A 16,683-nucleotide genomic window follows, 5' to 3' on the forward strand; every position below is an offset into this window, starting at 1 on the left:
TATATTTTCATGTATCTTTGATTTTTTCGCCTTGTATCCGCCTGACTGTCGTTTTCGTCACATAAGTTTACATAGTCTTTCATGTTGATATCATGTTTCACATACATCGTTGCTTTATGCATGGACTTAATAAATAATACATTCTATAATTTTATAATTTTAAATTATAAATTTAACTACACAAAGTATAATTTCCACAGTGTTGACAAATTTGTAGTTACATTCATTTAAAATATGCCACAAAACTGTTTCTAATAAACTGTAAGCCATTTTTCTTAGTTTCTCAAATAATAAAATTGCTATTAGCAACCATATACATACTTCGTCTTTGACTTGGCGGCAGAGGCAGCAAGTTATTAAAATCAATTCTGCTTACGCTGCCAATTCCAACACCTACGATTACAATTAATATTAATTTCATTATTTCGTCGGAACTCATATTAAAGTCAAAAAAACAACAACGCACCATAAATCCAATAAAACAGAATGAATATTTTTCAACTTTACCTCCATAACAATTTAAAAAATATAACTACGCGTGTTTGAGTAGACCTTTTTACCGCTAACGTTTAGATGAAATATTTTAAATGTTTTTATTTGTGTAGTTAAATTTATAATTTAAAATTATAAAATTATAGAACGTATTATTTATTAAGTTCATGTTGATTTTATACAAATAAAACTGCAAATTATAGCAAACATTGTTTTTTGTTTTTTTTTTATAGGCGTAGTGGCAGAGTGTCATTACGAACCATAAAGCAAATACTGCCTCTAGTTTTTTTTTTATGGATGAATGCCACGATGCTGTGTCACAAATATCTGTGAAATGAAAATTAAAAAAGAGGACTTTGCCGGCCTAGGCCTGCAAGATGTGTATGAAATTCCATTAACGACCTTTTGTCCTAGCCGCACCTGAAACGTCATACTTCGCAGCCTATTATAAGGAACATAACATCAATATTTCATTGCATGTTTGAGAAAATATTATAAATATATCATGACAAAAACAAAGGATAAAACAAAAGACATCAACGATCAACAAGCATCTTTTTCACTATACTTTTAGGTAAAACACTGATTTAAACTTTCACGATTTTTACACATTATGAAATTGTTAATCGCGTATTTAAGTTTTAAGATGTACCTCCGACGTTTCGAGGACGGCGTTGTCCCCGTGGTCTCGGAGAAGACTGGCTAAAGTTGACATCAACATCTTCTATCCTCGCTAGTTTTTCGAACTACCCGCCCTCAATGTCGTACATTACTGTGGCCACTCAGTACGCTTCGTGGCCTGAACACAGTACTCGACTGAAAACCTCCCTGTTATATAACGATTGTATAAAACGCAATTTTAATTCGGAAGTTCCAATGCCGCTCAACGTTTTATTTCGCATGAATGCGCTACGAGCTTTAAATGCTACGCCGCGCCGTAGCACCCATAGGATACATAAAGTATGTACTCGTACATATGTGCATAAATATACCCGGAGGGTTTTCTCTCAATCTCAATGAAAGTAAGTGTAAGCGAGACGGCTGTGCACGCCCGGGATCGCGGATATCATGTTTATGAATTGTTAGTAATTTTTAACAAAAAAAGTAATCGATGAGTTCGATCAAAAATAACATTGCGCATTTTTTATATTTTAAGCTTTTGAGTAAAAGTTGTTAAAAAAAGTAAAAGTAAAAAAAGTAGTGTAAGGTGCGTTTTAGACCTATGTTTTGATTTTTTTGTATCGAGTGAACACCAAGAAATCGAATCGATGAAGTTACTAGAGAACGGCCTTAAGATTGGTATTCATATTTTTTGGCAATCGTAAATATTATATGATCTAAAAAAACCGGGCAAGTGCGAGTCGGACTCGCGCACGAAGGGTTCCGTACCATAATGCAAAAGACGGCAAAAAAAAAAACGGTCACCCATCCAAGTACTGACCCCGCCCGACGTTGCTTAACTTCGGTCAAAAATCACGTTTGTTGTATGGGAGCCCCACTTAAATCTTTATTTTATTCTGTTTTTAGTATTTGTTGTTATAGCGGCAACAGAAATACATCATCTGTGAAAATTTCAACTGCTTATTAGCTATCACGGTTCATGAGATACAGCCTGGTGACAGACGGACGGACGGACAGCGGAGTCTTAGTAATAGGGTCCCGTTTTTACCCTTTGGATACGGAACCCTAAAAAAAGCGCTAAGATTTTTTTAAACTCTGCTGATTGAACCTACTGCACCTTAAAACAGGTATGATGCGAGTGTGCTTACATTAAGAGCTCGTAAATTGTACCTAATTGAAATATTCTAGCTATCCCTACATACTCGTACTATATATTATCTCTTACACAAATATTCGATTAAAATAGCTATTCCTACTTACTATGTATATAGTTATTACTTTTTACACAAATATTCGATTTGACTAGAATCTAGTCACTAGATTAATAAGACATACCTATCAGAAAAAGTAAAAGGATTATTCTACGTCCTGTGAAATAAACAAGGATACTATGGTAATGGTAAAATAAAACAACTTTAGTACCTATGATACCTATGTAATGCAGGTATAATGTACTATGTACCTAGGTAATGTAATACAACACACCAATGCATATTTAATGTACATATTACCATATCCTCAATTCGATTTTTTAAAATTAGATCAGCGGTGAAAACAAGTCCACTTCCGCATTTTAATTACAGAATTCGGAAACTGCTTAAGAATTTACCGCAATTATGAATTACGTAATCTAACTTTATCAGCAACAGTAGCATATTACAGCGTTAATTAAGTTAAACACATGTGATTTAATGAATGTGAGCACGCAATTCGTATCTTTGTGTAATACTAGTACTATCATGATTAACCTAATGGTAATAATGAGCGAATAGGGGATTTTATATCCGACATAGAGCGTTCATCCCACGCGCACAGGTTTATATTCGGGCCCCGACAACCCGTCGCCCCTAGACGAACTATCTAAAAAGTCTAAAAACCATCCTGGAACAATATAAAATAATGCATTTAGTTATTGCTGCCTGTAGAAATAATTAAACGAAGGAAGTGTGCCGTTAATAGTACCTGCCTTTAAAGAAGCAACGACCGCAGCTTCTTCCAATAACATATTTAGGGCTTATGTAAGTTTTCGAAAAAACGTGGATCCTAATCCTTTAATCCCTTTTTGGATAAGGAAGCGCTTAATCCAGATTGATCGACTAGTGAAAACGTAATTAATATAATAATACATTGGGGGGGAGTTTATAAAGATGGCGCTGGCCGGCGGCCGCCATTCGCCGCGCGAACCCTACGCGCATGCGCCCGCCTCGCGAGTGAACCAATAATTGACAGTTAAACTATCATGGCGGCCAAATTTTACGTAAGTGTCAAATAAAACAAAATTAAAAGTGTATTAAAATTTTCAGAATTGTGGTTTGGAACACACCCCGGATATTTGAGAAGTGTTTTTTCAGTGTTTTTGTGATTTTCAATGTGATTCCGAGTTCCGAGGTGGTTCGAAGCCACATTTCTATGGTCATTCTTGCGTGTGATTAATTAAGATTGTGTATTTGGTTTTTGTGTGCATTGTAAATTGTAATGTAGTGTGGAACAGGAAAAAGTATAAACAATATACCTATTTGCGAGCAATTTTAATGCAATTTTCAATAGTTGTATCGCTGCAAGGGCTATCGAAGCTCTTTAATCGTGACATATCACGGATGGACAGTTAAAATTTAAAATTTAGACTGACTATTTAATTTTGGTTTCGTAAAATCATTTCTCACGTATAAAGTTCCGTAGTTATTTCAAAAAAGTACAATTAATAATACAATTATTAATTGAAAACAAATAAGTATTTTAATCAAGAGCTTGAGGGCTACAGGATGAATGACGAACCTATCAGAACTTAAATTTACCTATAATGGATAAGTATCCTACAATTTTAAAAATTACATAGCTAGTAGGTATGTAAATATGAATAAATTAAAAGGGTCTGTATTTAAATAGGCACACATCGAGGCTGCAAGTGTTAGGCAACACGAATAATGCCTAGGTTGTCTAGGTTGGCTTAGAAAGGACAATAGTCACTCCGGGTCATTCACCCGCAGCCCTTTGGAAATGTATCGATTCACATGCAGGGGTAAAATATTCACGCGGATGTAGATGAGGAGAGTGGGTATTTTTGGAAACTCTGAAATACAGTCGACATTTGGGGAGAATCCATTATTCAACACTGCAAAGTTAATGAACATATATATTGAGAAGGTGGAAATAAACTATGAATCCATCATAAAAAAAAAATTGGATTTCAAGACAGACTAAAAATGTAATTGTAAAAATACGTACGTACGTGGGTACGTAAGTACGGTTACGTGAGGCTATTTGGGAACCAAGAGGCAGTTTGGAATTTTAATTATCATAATGTATACCATTGAAGATGAAAACGATTAGACCGGTACCATATACAAAGAAAATTTGCTAGAACAGAATGTGCCATTTAATAGGGTTATGCACAATTTTCAGTTATAAACGAAAAAAAATGGTAAAGTAGTAAGTACAGTAATCTCAAACAAATAATTGTCCCAGCTGCGCTAACGAGATGAGTTCACCGCATTGAAAGTGAAAACACAAGTGAAACGCGAATGCGAGGAAGTGGAGAAATAATTATGTATAACCGGCCAGTCACCCTGTTCTAGTAAAGCGCTTGAAATCGAGAGTTAGCAGTCTTGCGATCGAGTTTATGTCGACGATTTACTATACCTAAAGTCGGTATCGTAATGTTTAGGATAGGTACCTGGTAACAGAATAGGTCATTTATTCTATAAAAATATAGTCCCAAATAACTATTTAATATCGTAATAAAGGACTCCGTGCGACAGACAAAATAAGGGCATATAAAATAACGCATAAATAGTGCCTATACATTTTAAACAATTTTAAACTATGCACACGTTTTTAATTGATCGTCTTGGGGTCTGTTTTGGCCAAACTTCACCAACTAATGGTTTAAAAAAATTTTCATCTTAAATTAGTTTTATCATAAGATAAACTTAACATTTAACTAAGTAAACTTTTGATATGAAGCGGACATTGTCTAGACGGCCACGATCTCACGCGTTAATTGAGGTAATGGTAATGGTGCGTTAATTAATTTAGTTAATTACGTTACCGCACGTTATGTTACTCCGTGTGTTACTGATATTGTTTAACGTACTAAGTAAAATTAATAATAACAGCTGATTAGTGTGTAATAATGGAACCACTGGCCTCAATCAGTGGGCAAGCATGACTTCACGCACTCATGGATTATTAGAGGAAGAATATCACTTTACAGCCAATACGGGATTTTTAATGCATATGAGGACAGTTTTTGAATAGGTAAGGTTTAACAATCTTGTAATAAAATTTCTTGATAAATCGATCCAGCACTTTGAAGAGTATCAGCTCTTTTCCAAAATTATGTCATTTTGGGCATATAATGGATTTTTTGGCATATACTTAGTGTAGTGGGTTTTATAAATTTTAATTTCATAGTTAGGTAAGTATACAGTAGTAGTAAGAGACAATTACTTAAAATGTGGTTTGGTCGAATAAAAAAATATTCTAAAACCATTCGGGTTTACGTAGACAAACGAACTCAAGCTTAAGCCCTTTTCCACCCACTGTCTTCAATCTGGATAATTTATTGAATTATACTCTATAATGGTTCATAATGTCTGTAAACTCGGGCAGGACCAGTTATCCTACCTACGCATTAAAACCGTGAGTCATAACTTGGGTTAGCGAGCTAAATATACTAGTTACTCTCCAATAGCGAGTTACATTTTTAAGAATATAATCAGCATTGAAACACATTAGGTACCTTGACCACTACCGCTGGTGTCTGTTTAGCCCTATGATCGTGAAAACCCAGACAGCCTCAACATTTTCTAAATTATATTATTTAGATTAATATTTTCTACATGGTAAACACCCATATAGGGTTTGCAATCCGGATTCGAAATGTATGAAATTATCCGGATCTGGATCCGGATCCGCGGATATTCCCATACATTTCGGATCCGTCGTGCAAACCCTACACCCATATAATGGACGTGGCACCAATAACGAAACGTGAACTACAAATTCTGTAACATAAGTATTTGTCTAACATTGATTTAACATCAGTTTTTACACACTAACAACATTTTACCATAAACAAGAGTCATATCATAGAGCTGCTAAAGTTTGTCGTTTCAATAATTTAAAAAAAATGGCGCCATGCTATCCATTGTTGAAGAAAAAAAAATTTAATTTGTTAATTATGATTAAATAGGCCTGTTGCAAGTAACAAAGAATCACGGAAATAATGGTTTCAAAGAAACATATACATATGTTAATATGATTCTAAAAAATGGCCCAATCTCAGTATAAACTGAAGGATTATTAATATATTCAATAAAATAAAACTGCAAAATTCTCCAATCGGCCATTATTATTGAAACGCCAATCAGAAGCGTTCCAAACAGTGACGTCATCAATCCAAAACATATTTCTTAGAGCAACATAGACAACCTCATTGACCGAAATCCATACGTTCTCACCAAAGAGTTCGAAGGTGCAAAAAAAAATGTTATTTCGCCACTAAACATTTATTACGTCCAAAAAATATTATTACACGATATAAAGGAGATATCTATTTGTTATTATCTAAATAAAATGCTAAATAATACGATATTTCACCAACAAACTTTTTTAATTGGCTGAATGGAACTATCATTGCCATGTTGGCTGTCGTAACTAGAAAAAATGAAAAATTAAAAAGTAAAACCTTTTCACTCAAAATTTACATGTATCTAAATAATTCATCTTAAATTGCAACCATGTGAGAGTTTTTGTGTAAAATGAGTTATTGTGATAAATTTTTGTAATGTATTTATCATCCCTAATCGTAATATATGGTGCTGAATTAACAATATCATTCGGATTCAAGGGAAATTCGTAACTGTAGGTATGTAAACAATGTCTACCACCATACCACCAACCAAATGGTGACGTCACATATGTCGTGCGAGGCGTTTTCGCGCGAGTTTTAAACTAGCTATAATAAAATGCAATTATTTATGTTAAATCTTATGAATATAGCTGAAATATTGTGTTTTTCGGAACCAATACAAGTGTACCGACAATAATAAAAGGGATTGTTCGCCCTGTCGGTGGTAAAGGGTTGTTCATTAATAGGGAGTATTCTGCCGCCAGAGTGCAGCACTAGCACCCATCGTAAACCATATAGTAATTTATACATACTGTTCCTTAAACTGTTTTTTGACAAGTTTTCACAGACAATGAAATATGACTTATGAGTATGACAATTGATACATCAAAGCGGTTTTTTTACAAAGGGCCTACTGGGAAACGCGAAAATCGAAACTCAGCTATCTGCCTCTTTATTGCTCAAATATGCAAGAGCGATAGAGAGGTTAGATAACAAAATTTCGACTCTCGTTTTCGGTAGACCCTCAGATTGTGAGTAATTGTGGTAGTGGTGTCCCCTACGCAGAGTTTTGCGTAATATTCTCTATTACCGGACACCCTGTATGCCTCGGCTATATATACGATACTCATCCATGAATTGCCATTTCCCGGCCTCTGGAAAAATATCAGAGCGGTCGAGGTGCTCAAAAATACCTGAACACGCACCTTGACAATAGAGGCGTGTTTAGATATTTGTGAGCACCTTGGCCGCTCCGATATTTTTCCAGAGGCCGGGCGACTGAGGCATCTGATGGCGACTGCACTATTATTGTAAAATTATAAGTACATATGTATATTGTGTCGGTCGGTGCAGCGCTCGCGCAGCCAGTGCTCCCGCGCAGCGAAGATCAACGCATGCACCTTCCGCATCCCGCGTGGGAATCGGGCCGCTTGCGACACCCAGCGCTGGGACACGACCTCTGCTCGTGCGCTCAATAGCCGGGAAAAATATACCGCACTCTGGTACGCCGCATGTTACGTGCCTACAAGAAAAAGATTCGCTTTCGATAATATACTTAAATAGAGTAATTTTTTTACATTTTTAATAGTCTGTCTAGGTACAGTTCGCGTATGTAAATCGAAATCTACATAAACTTAAAAATTTAAAAAGGATAAAAATATATTTACATACTTACATAAAATGCCTAGAAAAAAATCATTCATCAATACAATCATAATTATTTATTCATTCATTCAGGTATCAACGTTTCGTTTCCAGGGAGGTACCATAGTAGGGATTTAATTATTCCTGTAGTGTGATAACATTAAGGTACAAGTAATTAATTCTTATAATAACTACACGTATAAAATAAGTTTTTTTGCAAATATTTCATTTTTGGTACCCACAAGCTTTTATCGCTGACTGTACTTTTCATACAAAAAGCTTAGACTACTAATACTCATCGAGACAATTCTAATTCTAAAACCCAAACACAGTTGCGTTGTTTTATTTTATTTACACAGAGTTCCTATGGCCACCTCCTGTTTCTATCATTAGATCAGGTCGATGGTACCATAAAGGGGCCCACTGATTACCAGTTCGCCGGACGATATCAACAACTACTATCCGAACAACTGACAGGCTGATATCGTCCGGCGAACTGGTAATCTGTGGGCCCCTTAACATTGCACTGTCACCCAACTTACAGAAATATGTAAGTATGCAAATTTTGAGCTCAATCTAAAATCGGGAAGTGGGTCAAATTCAACTTCCAAGATTTGACCCACACTAACATACGTACGTGCTAACAGGGCAAGTTAAATAAAAGTTTATAATGACACCTCATAGGGCTCATAGCGGATGGAAAATGGTAATAAAATAAAATGTCTCTAGATACATTATTCGTATTTTAAACTACCGGCACATTGCATTGTAGGAAAAATTCCATTAAAAAACCGGCTCTGCTTCCATTCCATTAAAAAACTTTCAAATGTATTTAACGTATGTATTAGAAATTATCAAATAAAGTAAAATCCGTACAGAACAAACAGTGTTTTGTAAAAGTGTCGAGCACACGTTAATGAGACAATGTGTGGTTTCGCTCTTCCCACGCGCGCGCAAAAACGCTCAAATTATACCCATTATGTTCATTATTCATTACTTGTGTTTCCTTTCAGTATCAGGGCTTGTATGGTAACTTAGGATTGTTTCGGAACAACAAAACCAACACGTTGTTTTTGTTTACCTATTTAAATGTTATTTGTTTATAATAAGTACAACGTATTTTTATGGAAGTTGCTAATTAGGTAGCTAAAACTGTTGAAAAGGGATACTTCATTATGGAACAAAAACTTTTGCCGTAAATCTTTTCGTATATATCTTCCTGTGTACCTCACCATAAGTATTTTTAAACATAAATTTGTCATAAGATTTTATATGATATACATACCTATGTCGCAGGCAAATTGTAAGAAACCGCCGTTTAGAAACGCATCGTCCTCAGAAAGTGACGTACTCAGAATGTGACTATCTCAGAAAGTGACGAACTCAGAATGTGACGATCTCAGAAAGTAACGTACTCAGAATGTGACGATCTCAGAAAGTGACGTACTCAGAATGTGACGATCTCAGAAAGTGACGAACTTAGAATGTGACGTCCTCAGAAAGTGACGTCCTCAAAACGTGACCTCGAAAGTGACCTTCAAGAAAGTGACGTACTCCGCCTAAACCAATAATAGGGTCTATTGAACTTGCTAATGGTTGTTATAATAAATACTTATAATTTTTTTAAATCACTTGCTAACAACAAAACTATGTAAGTAAAAAAATTACATTAATAAGCTCTCATACTATCGATTGTGTAGTAATGCAAGCGCAATTATTATCGAATTGTATAATATTAATCGGTCCATCGATTGGGCAAGTAGGTACGGTTTTAAAATGAGAATTGTTACAGTTTTCGAAATGTCGGGTACATGAAAGTATTAAGTACCTACTTATTATGTAAATTAAGACACCATTTGCGCAAAGGTAAATTTTGCAAAAGGCGAAATATGCTGTCGGTGCAAACCTATTAACAGCACTTGCTACCGAGCTAGTCTTCCGTTTTGTAAGTACAGAATGTTGCACATGGTATTCATAGATTAAGTATTATGATAGACAGGTGTTAGTAAATAATGTTCTCAGTCAAGTAAACGCTCTACTTTATTTAATTATACTAATTAATAATCTCAGCAAGTATGAACGCCGTATTCATCGTAGTAACCTTGGAAAATCAATTACTTAACCGGAAATGTGCAAAATTAACCCAAATAAAGCTGCCCGATTTGAACTTTAAGATACGTCAATTAATAGATCTAGAAACGATATGGATTAGATATGTCAGTGTCTAAAGTAACGTTTTTGTTTGAAGAAACGTCACATTTGACACTGACATATATAATCCATATCGTTTCTAGATCTATTAATTCACGTATCCCAAAGAATCGGGCCGAAGGTTTCTAAAGCCAAGGATAGGCTGTTCCCACGGTTCGTCGCATTTATTAAATATGATGCGGTTACATGTTTGGCAAACAAACCTATTTTACAGGCAGGACGCACGCGTGCAGTAGAATGAGGTGGATGAATGTCGTGTCACTCGCGTATCTCATCAAGATTTTTTACACTTGTACGTCTTTATTGTTTGTGTTGAGAAGTTTTGAGAGGACGAGTATTGCACCTGGGGTCATCATACCAGGAAGGACCTTTTCGTGGCGACCTCACTGTGCTGCGGCGACCGAGAAGGGAGGGGGTCACGCCATGCTTGAGGTTTATGCGCGTCGTCTGTCGTTGTCGTATCGTGGTATCGTCATACACATTTTTAAGCAAACTTGTACGCGTCTTTCCTGTAGACATCGCAAATTTAAAGGAACCCAAAGCTAAGTTTAAGGCGACACCTTTACGGGCGGGATACATTTTTCAGTACTTGAGACTCAAATAAGAAAAACGGGATATCTAATAGGTACCTACCAGTCGATAACTTTGATTGTATTGTCCACAGAAGTGACCTTTTTATAAGGTGTTCGGACTAGTTCGCGTCTTTCCTGTAGACATTGCAAATTTAACAGAATCTAAAGCAATTATTTCGCGGTACGTTTTCAGGCGAGATACATTTTTTCATTACTTGAGACTCAAGTAACAAAAACGGGATATCTATGTACCAGAGACCAGAGTCTAACTTTGATTGTATTGTCCACAGAAGTGACCTTTTTCTAAAATGTGTTTGACCCTCTTATACACTTTATGTTTTAATATTTAGAATATTATAAATCAAACGTGTAATACATTTTTATATCATTATCATTGGCCTTATTGTCTTCTTGCAGACGATTTATGGTGTAACACCGGAGATACGTACACGTTTTTTGATGGCTGATTTTTGTATACAAATTTCACATACATACTTACCTATTGCAACCTGCATACCCCATTTTCATTAACTTTATGTATTTCATATGTAAGGAATGGGTCAGCTAGCTAGGATAATTTATTTAATATTTGTCGGTTCAAATTTGTTTAAGTAAGCAAATGCCTACATAATATGTTCATTGGAAAGTGGACTGGAAAAAATAAAGGTAAATAATAAGTTTTCGTCATTTAAATTAATCCGTTTAGTTAAAAAGCCGTCTTTCTACATGCCTTCCCGTAAACAGAAGAGATAATTGTAAATAGAATTTTCGTTAAAATTAAGCGTGAATGCTGTAGGTAAGTACCATAACTTACGGAAACTGTATTTAGTCAAGAATGGAATTAGTTACACGATAAACACATTACACCTATTGTTGAAACTTCCTTCGTTTCGGATACTTGCAGCCTTCCTTAACGTAATCGTTCGCTTAACGGTACTAAAGGTTATTCTGTACAAGGCCAATTATATGTCTATGTTACAATGCGAGAAGGATTCAACTATTCCTTTACACTATCAGTCAGTAGTATTTAACAAAACTTCTTATATCTAACCATTAATTACACTAATTAATGAATCTATCTCATGCCATTGTACTTGACGCTTTCAATTAACGATTTTATCTAATCTAATTAATCAATAAAATTAATTCAGTCTATAAAAACTTATCACATCAATTCGCATAATCCGTTTAATTATAATAGTAATCTTCATACACATTCGATGCAAAGTCCTAACGTCTAGATACCTATCACTGTCTGTCACTTTCTAAGCACCGTGGGACCAAATCAGTTTCTCTTTCTTTCATGTTCACACATTATAATGTGAAATATGCTATAATCAATTGATATAATAAAAGAGAAAAGAATTTGTGCATCGGTGGTCGCTTTGAACGACACATATCGCTTACAATAAGTTTCCTTTTTAGTAGCAGTGTTCCCATTATATTTACTTTCTAATAATAATAATAATATTTTTTGACCTTCTGTTAAAAATGTCATGGGACAAATAATTAAAGGTTCTTTCAAACAAAATTTCCAAACTAAAATGTATGTATGAAGTAGCCAGCGAAATGATACCTCGCCAAGGTAACATTAAATTTGAATCGCAGAATCATATCTGCCTCCATCTCCCAGGCGCGGGAACACAGACTATACTCGTTGCAAATTTTATGCAACATGACATTATCACAGCTGCGTCTTGTCGGACATTTATATAAGTCTCTACGATATTGTCTGAGAGATCATTGTTGCTTAATGCATGTGCATTTTTAAAATACATAGTGTTAAAAGAACATATTACAATGCAGTTGCGTTTTGTGTTATAATAAACATTATTTAATCTTTTCAAGGATACAAGAGAAGCCTGCTTCGTGTAATAATTTATTGTTTTGCAAGGTTCCGGGGTCATTTAGGCAGTAAATTTTAATGTGATTTTATACATGCTTATTGCTGCTGTGAAATCATAGATAGGTACCGCTGTAATGCTTGATGTGATGCAGTAATTCTAGTGTCTATACAAGGGAAGTTAAAGTAACTAACCCTTGGAGCGCCAATAACCCTTAAAAGCGTCGTTTGTATGACACTTTTCTTGACATTTTATGTTAATGTCCATAAGTTCCTTCATTTCCTCATGGATCCCATTATAAGAACTGAGTTTTGACAAAAATGGAACCAACTTGGGACTATATATTTTCAAACACAAAAATAATTTTCCTAATGTGTTCAGTAATTCTCATAATTTATTAACAAAAAAACAAAAGTATTAACTAAATAATTAAACTAAACATTAGAATTAAAACTAAACTCTAACATTTATACACATATTTACAAATAAAAAATGGGAGCTAGCTCCGCGCCGGATGGTAGGGTGCCCAGAAGGCTGGTGGCATTGCCGCCCTGAATGGCAATGCCAATTCGCTGGGCAAGGAAGAACCCAGCCCTCTGGTCACCCGTAGCATCATTGAAACGCTTCGCTAGCTCCCTAAATATGGAATGTGCTCCGGATCCCCAAGGGTTCAGTAATGAGTAATGAAGGAGTTCTGAACATACAAAAAATAAAACGGTCGAATTGATAACCTCTTCCTTCTTTTCAAGTTCAATTATTTGTATAAATAATTTTTAATCCCGATAATATATCCTATCCTCAATCAATTGCACCTTCTGGTTTCCTTTTACTCGGGTATGCATGAATGTTACAGATATGCAAAAAGTTATTTTAGCTACAGAACCGTGACTGAATCGGAAGTTGTAAAACATTATGATATACGCAATTAAAGCCAACTCTGTCACGAGTTCGGACTCGTAATGGCATTAAATCGCAACGCTTTACAATCGTTACATATTCGATTGTCCGCTATCGGAAATAATCGGAAATCGGTTGGTGGTCCGATAAATGAATCATATTAGAAAGTATTGTTCGTTAACTTTTGATTGCGGTTTTCTTTTACTTTTTATAGAATGTTATGAATTATTATCATAATGTTGTTATTTTGTACGCATTTAAATAGACAATGCTAAGCTTAATGATATCTTTTTCGAAAAAGAATAAAACATTAAAGATAAATCAAAAGGATTACATAAAAATAAATCTTTATTTAATTTATTCATTATTTTCATTACAAACTGCAGTTTTAAATATTAGCGGTAATAAGTCGTAGTATTTGTGAATGTAGTTGAAAGGAATTAGCAATTCATAATGAGACAGACGTCGTTTAAATTAGCTTAACTAATGTCACAAAGGAGGTCGAGGTCTTTCAGAGACATGCGATGCTAATTTCTTTCATTTCTTTGGATGTGGGTGGGATTCCGATCCTATTTAATAAATCATTCTTATAACATGTTCCGTCGGTAATATTCTAGTTAATTTTCAGACATTCATGATGTATTCTAGGTGTATCTAGTAACTTTATCTGTTTTAAGTAAAAACAATAAAATACTTTTGCAAAATGAGCAAGCAAACTGATGTGAAAGAAATTTAAATAATATTAAAGAATACATTACATCTACAGATTACAAATAAGGTTTTGGCAAAAATTTCATTTTTGGTACAAGCTTTTATCGCTAACTGTACTTTTCTTACGACAGACAACTAATACTCATCGAGACAATTCTAAAAACCCCTAACACAATTAGGTTGCGTTGTTTCATCATAGAGGAGTTCCTATGGCCACCTCCTGTCTCCATCATCAGATCAGCTCGATGGTACCACAATATTGCATTGTCATCCGATTTATACATGCATGCAAAATTTCAGCTCAATCAGAAACCGGGAAGTGGATCAAATTTAACTTGCAAGATTTGATTACAGACAGACAGACAACGATCAGGTGAAACTAAATAAAAGCTTGTAAAAAACAATTAAGGTTAATTGACTTAAAGTTCTTGTTATGCTAAATGCCTAATGACAGTAATGACGTAAGTTAAAAAACTCGAAATTCTAAAGAAGATCACAGAATTAGATATTCTAAAACTTCAATTTCGATACATCGTGAACGTATATAAAAGCAAAAATACGGAAACATTCTTTGTAAACTACAATTAGAACTTACAAACTATAATGTGAGAGTCGCTAAAATGATTGTTGGATAAATTAGTGCAAATAATTTCTTCTTCGATAATTTAGAACTAGGTTCGCATTAGGTCAGTTTCAACGTAATATTTTACTGGCATTTACAATAAGTATTAAAATACAAGCAAGCAGTTTTGGTAGAAAATGCCCATGATAAATAGCTAGTCATTTTGTGCCATATGACTAAATATCCAAGTTATTCATATGCGACGTGCTCTGGCAGAAAAGTAACCGTAGTCACCGTAGTAGTGAGTCGCAGGCTTTGATGTGCGCGTTGATGTCTTTTAATGGATCACGTTCCGCGCGGGGCTTGTTATTAAAGTGGCGATATGTCGCATCGCACTGTGGTTTCAAAGATGAAATATATGAGTCCCCATTACCCAACTCTTAGAAATAATACTACAATTTAATGTTTTATCAAACTTGACTGGTTTTACTATATTTACAAATCGCTAAAAATACCGTTTGCCACTACACTAATTAGCCAAAATGTATAAAACAGCGTTTTGGCACTATTTTGGGAGTTGTCTAATAGTTAAACTAATCTTACAAATGTTGTCTGTACCGAGAATTGAGGCCGGAACCGTTATTCGCAGGGTCACTGCCGACCAAGCCAATCACGTAAAATTACACCCACTAATGTGTGGCACGTACTGGTTTGAATCACCGCCCTCGTTTGGGTTAGCAATAAAGGTCTGTCCTAATCGTTGCAGGGGACCGGTCTGTCCGAACGTTACAAAGCATGCTCCACATAACGCCCTTCAACCGGTCCGTCCTTGCGTCACACAATAAACCTGGTTATATAATATACGTGTTGTCACTGAAAAGTGTCTCCCATCGCCATTGTTTAAGGTGCACGTACACGTCTGGTACACGCCTGCGGTTTGCATTGCGGAGTACGCTTGTAATTCCTAGCATACTTGATTATCAAATTGAATGTGAATGCCTGGCTTTATTAGTAGTCTAATGATTTTGTTGTACCAAATAACCACGTTAGTTACGGCTACATTTTACGACTAGACAATTTATATTGTGAAAAGTTTTAGGCCGATATTTATTTAAAATGTGAGTTTTATTCTGAAAATTACAATTAAGCTGAAAGTGAATTAGTAGTAGTAAAACACTTTATTGTACAAAAAAGAATACAAAACAGGAAAAAAACTCTCATTATTAGTACAAAGGCGAACTTATCTCTTTTAAAGGATCTCTGCCAGTTTATCTTAGTTAGTTAATGCGAGACGCACGATTTAATCTCTTTGCCTCCGAGAAAAACCAACAGTAACATCCATAATCCGACAGTACCTACCTAAAACTATTTTTGAAGTTGAATCCCTTCGACTCGATAGATAGGTAGACGTCAGATTTTATTCCTTGTATTTAGGTATTTTTGTGCATTGTTTAGGTATTTAATTATTATCTGTTTTACCGACCGGAGCTGATTCATAGAGAACATAGGTTATGTTATGTATGTTTTGAGTGCTTTACCACCATGCTAACATATGCGTCTTTATACGGTGCTGTTGGGCAACTAATAGGACAATGAGTGCTAACAGCTTGTGTCGAAAGTGCTTGCGCAAGAGGCGACTTTTCAGCGGACGTTGTTCGATTGAAATATTAGAGGACCAAGAAGATTCGTACGGCGCGATTCGGGAAATGAATTAGAGATTCACTAGATATGAAATAGTAAAGATAATAGAGTGAATCTCTAATTCATTTCCCGAAT

At 35.1% G+C, this 16,683-nt stretch overlaps 1 protein-coding gene across 1 annotated transcript in view; it reads left to right on the forward strand.

Moving 5' to 3' along the window:
- Positions 1 to 3,250: 3,250 nt before the first annotated feature.
- Positions 3,251 to 16,683, forward strand: part of LOC134791221 (paternally-expressed gene 3 protein-like) — a 41,583-nt gene continuing 28,150 nt past the window's right edge. Inside the window, exon 1 of the mRNA XM_063762199.1 lies at positions 3,251 to 3,370. Coding sequence (XP_063618269.1) covers positions 3,353 to 3,370 — 18 coding nt within the window. The 5' untranslated portion in view covers positions 3,251 to 3,352. The remainder of the gene's footprint in view (positions 3,371 to 16,683) is intronic.

Source organism: Cydia splendana, chromosome 1, assembly GCF_910591565.1.
Source record: "Cydia splendana chromosome 1, ilCydSple1.2, whole genome shotgun sequence".
Classification (NCBI taxonomy): domain Eukaryota; kingdom Metazoa; phylum Arthropoda; class Insecta; order Lepidoptera; family Tortricidae; genus Cydia; species Cydia splendana.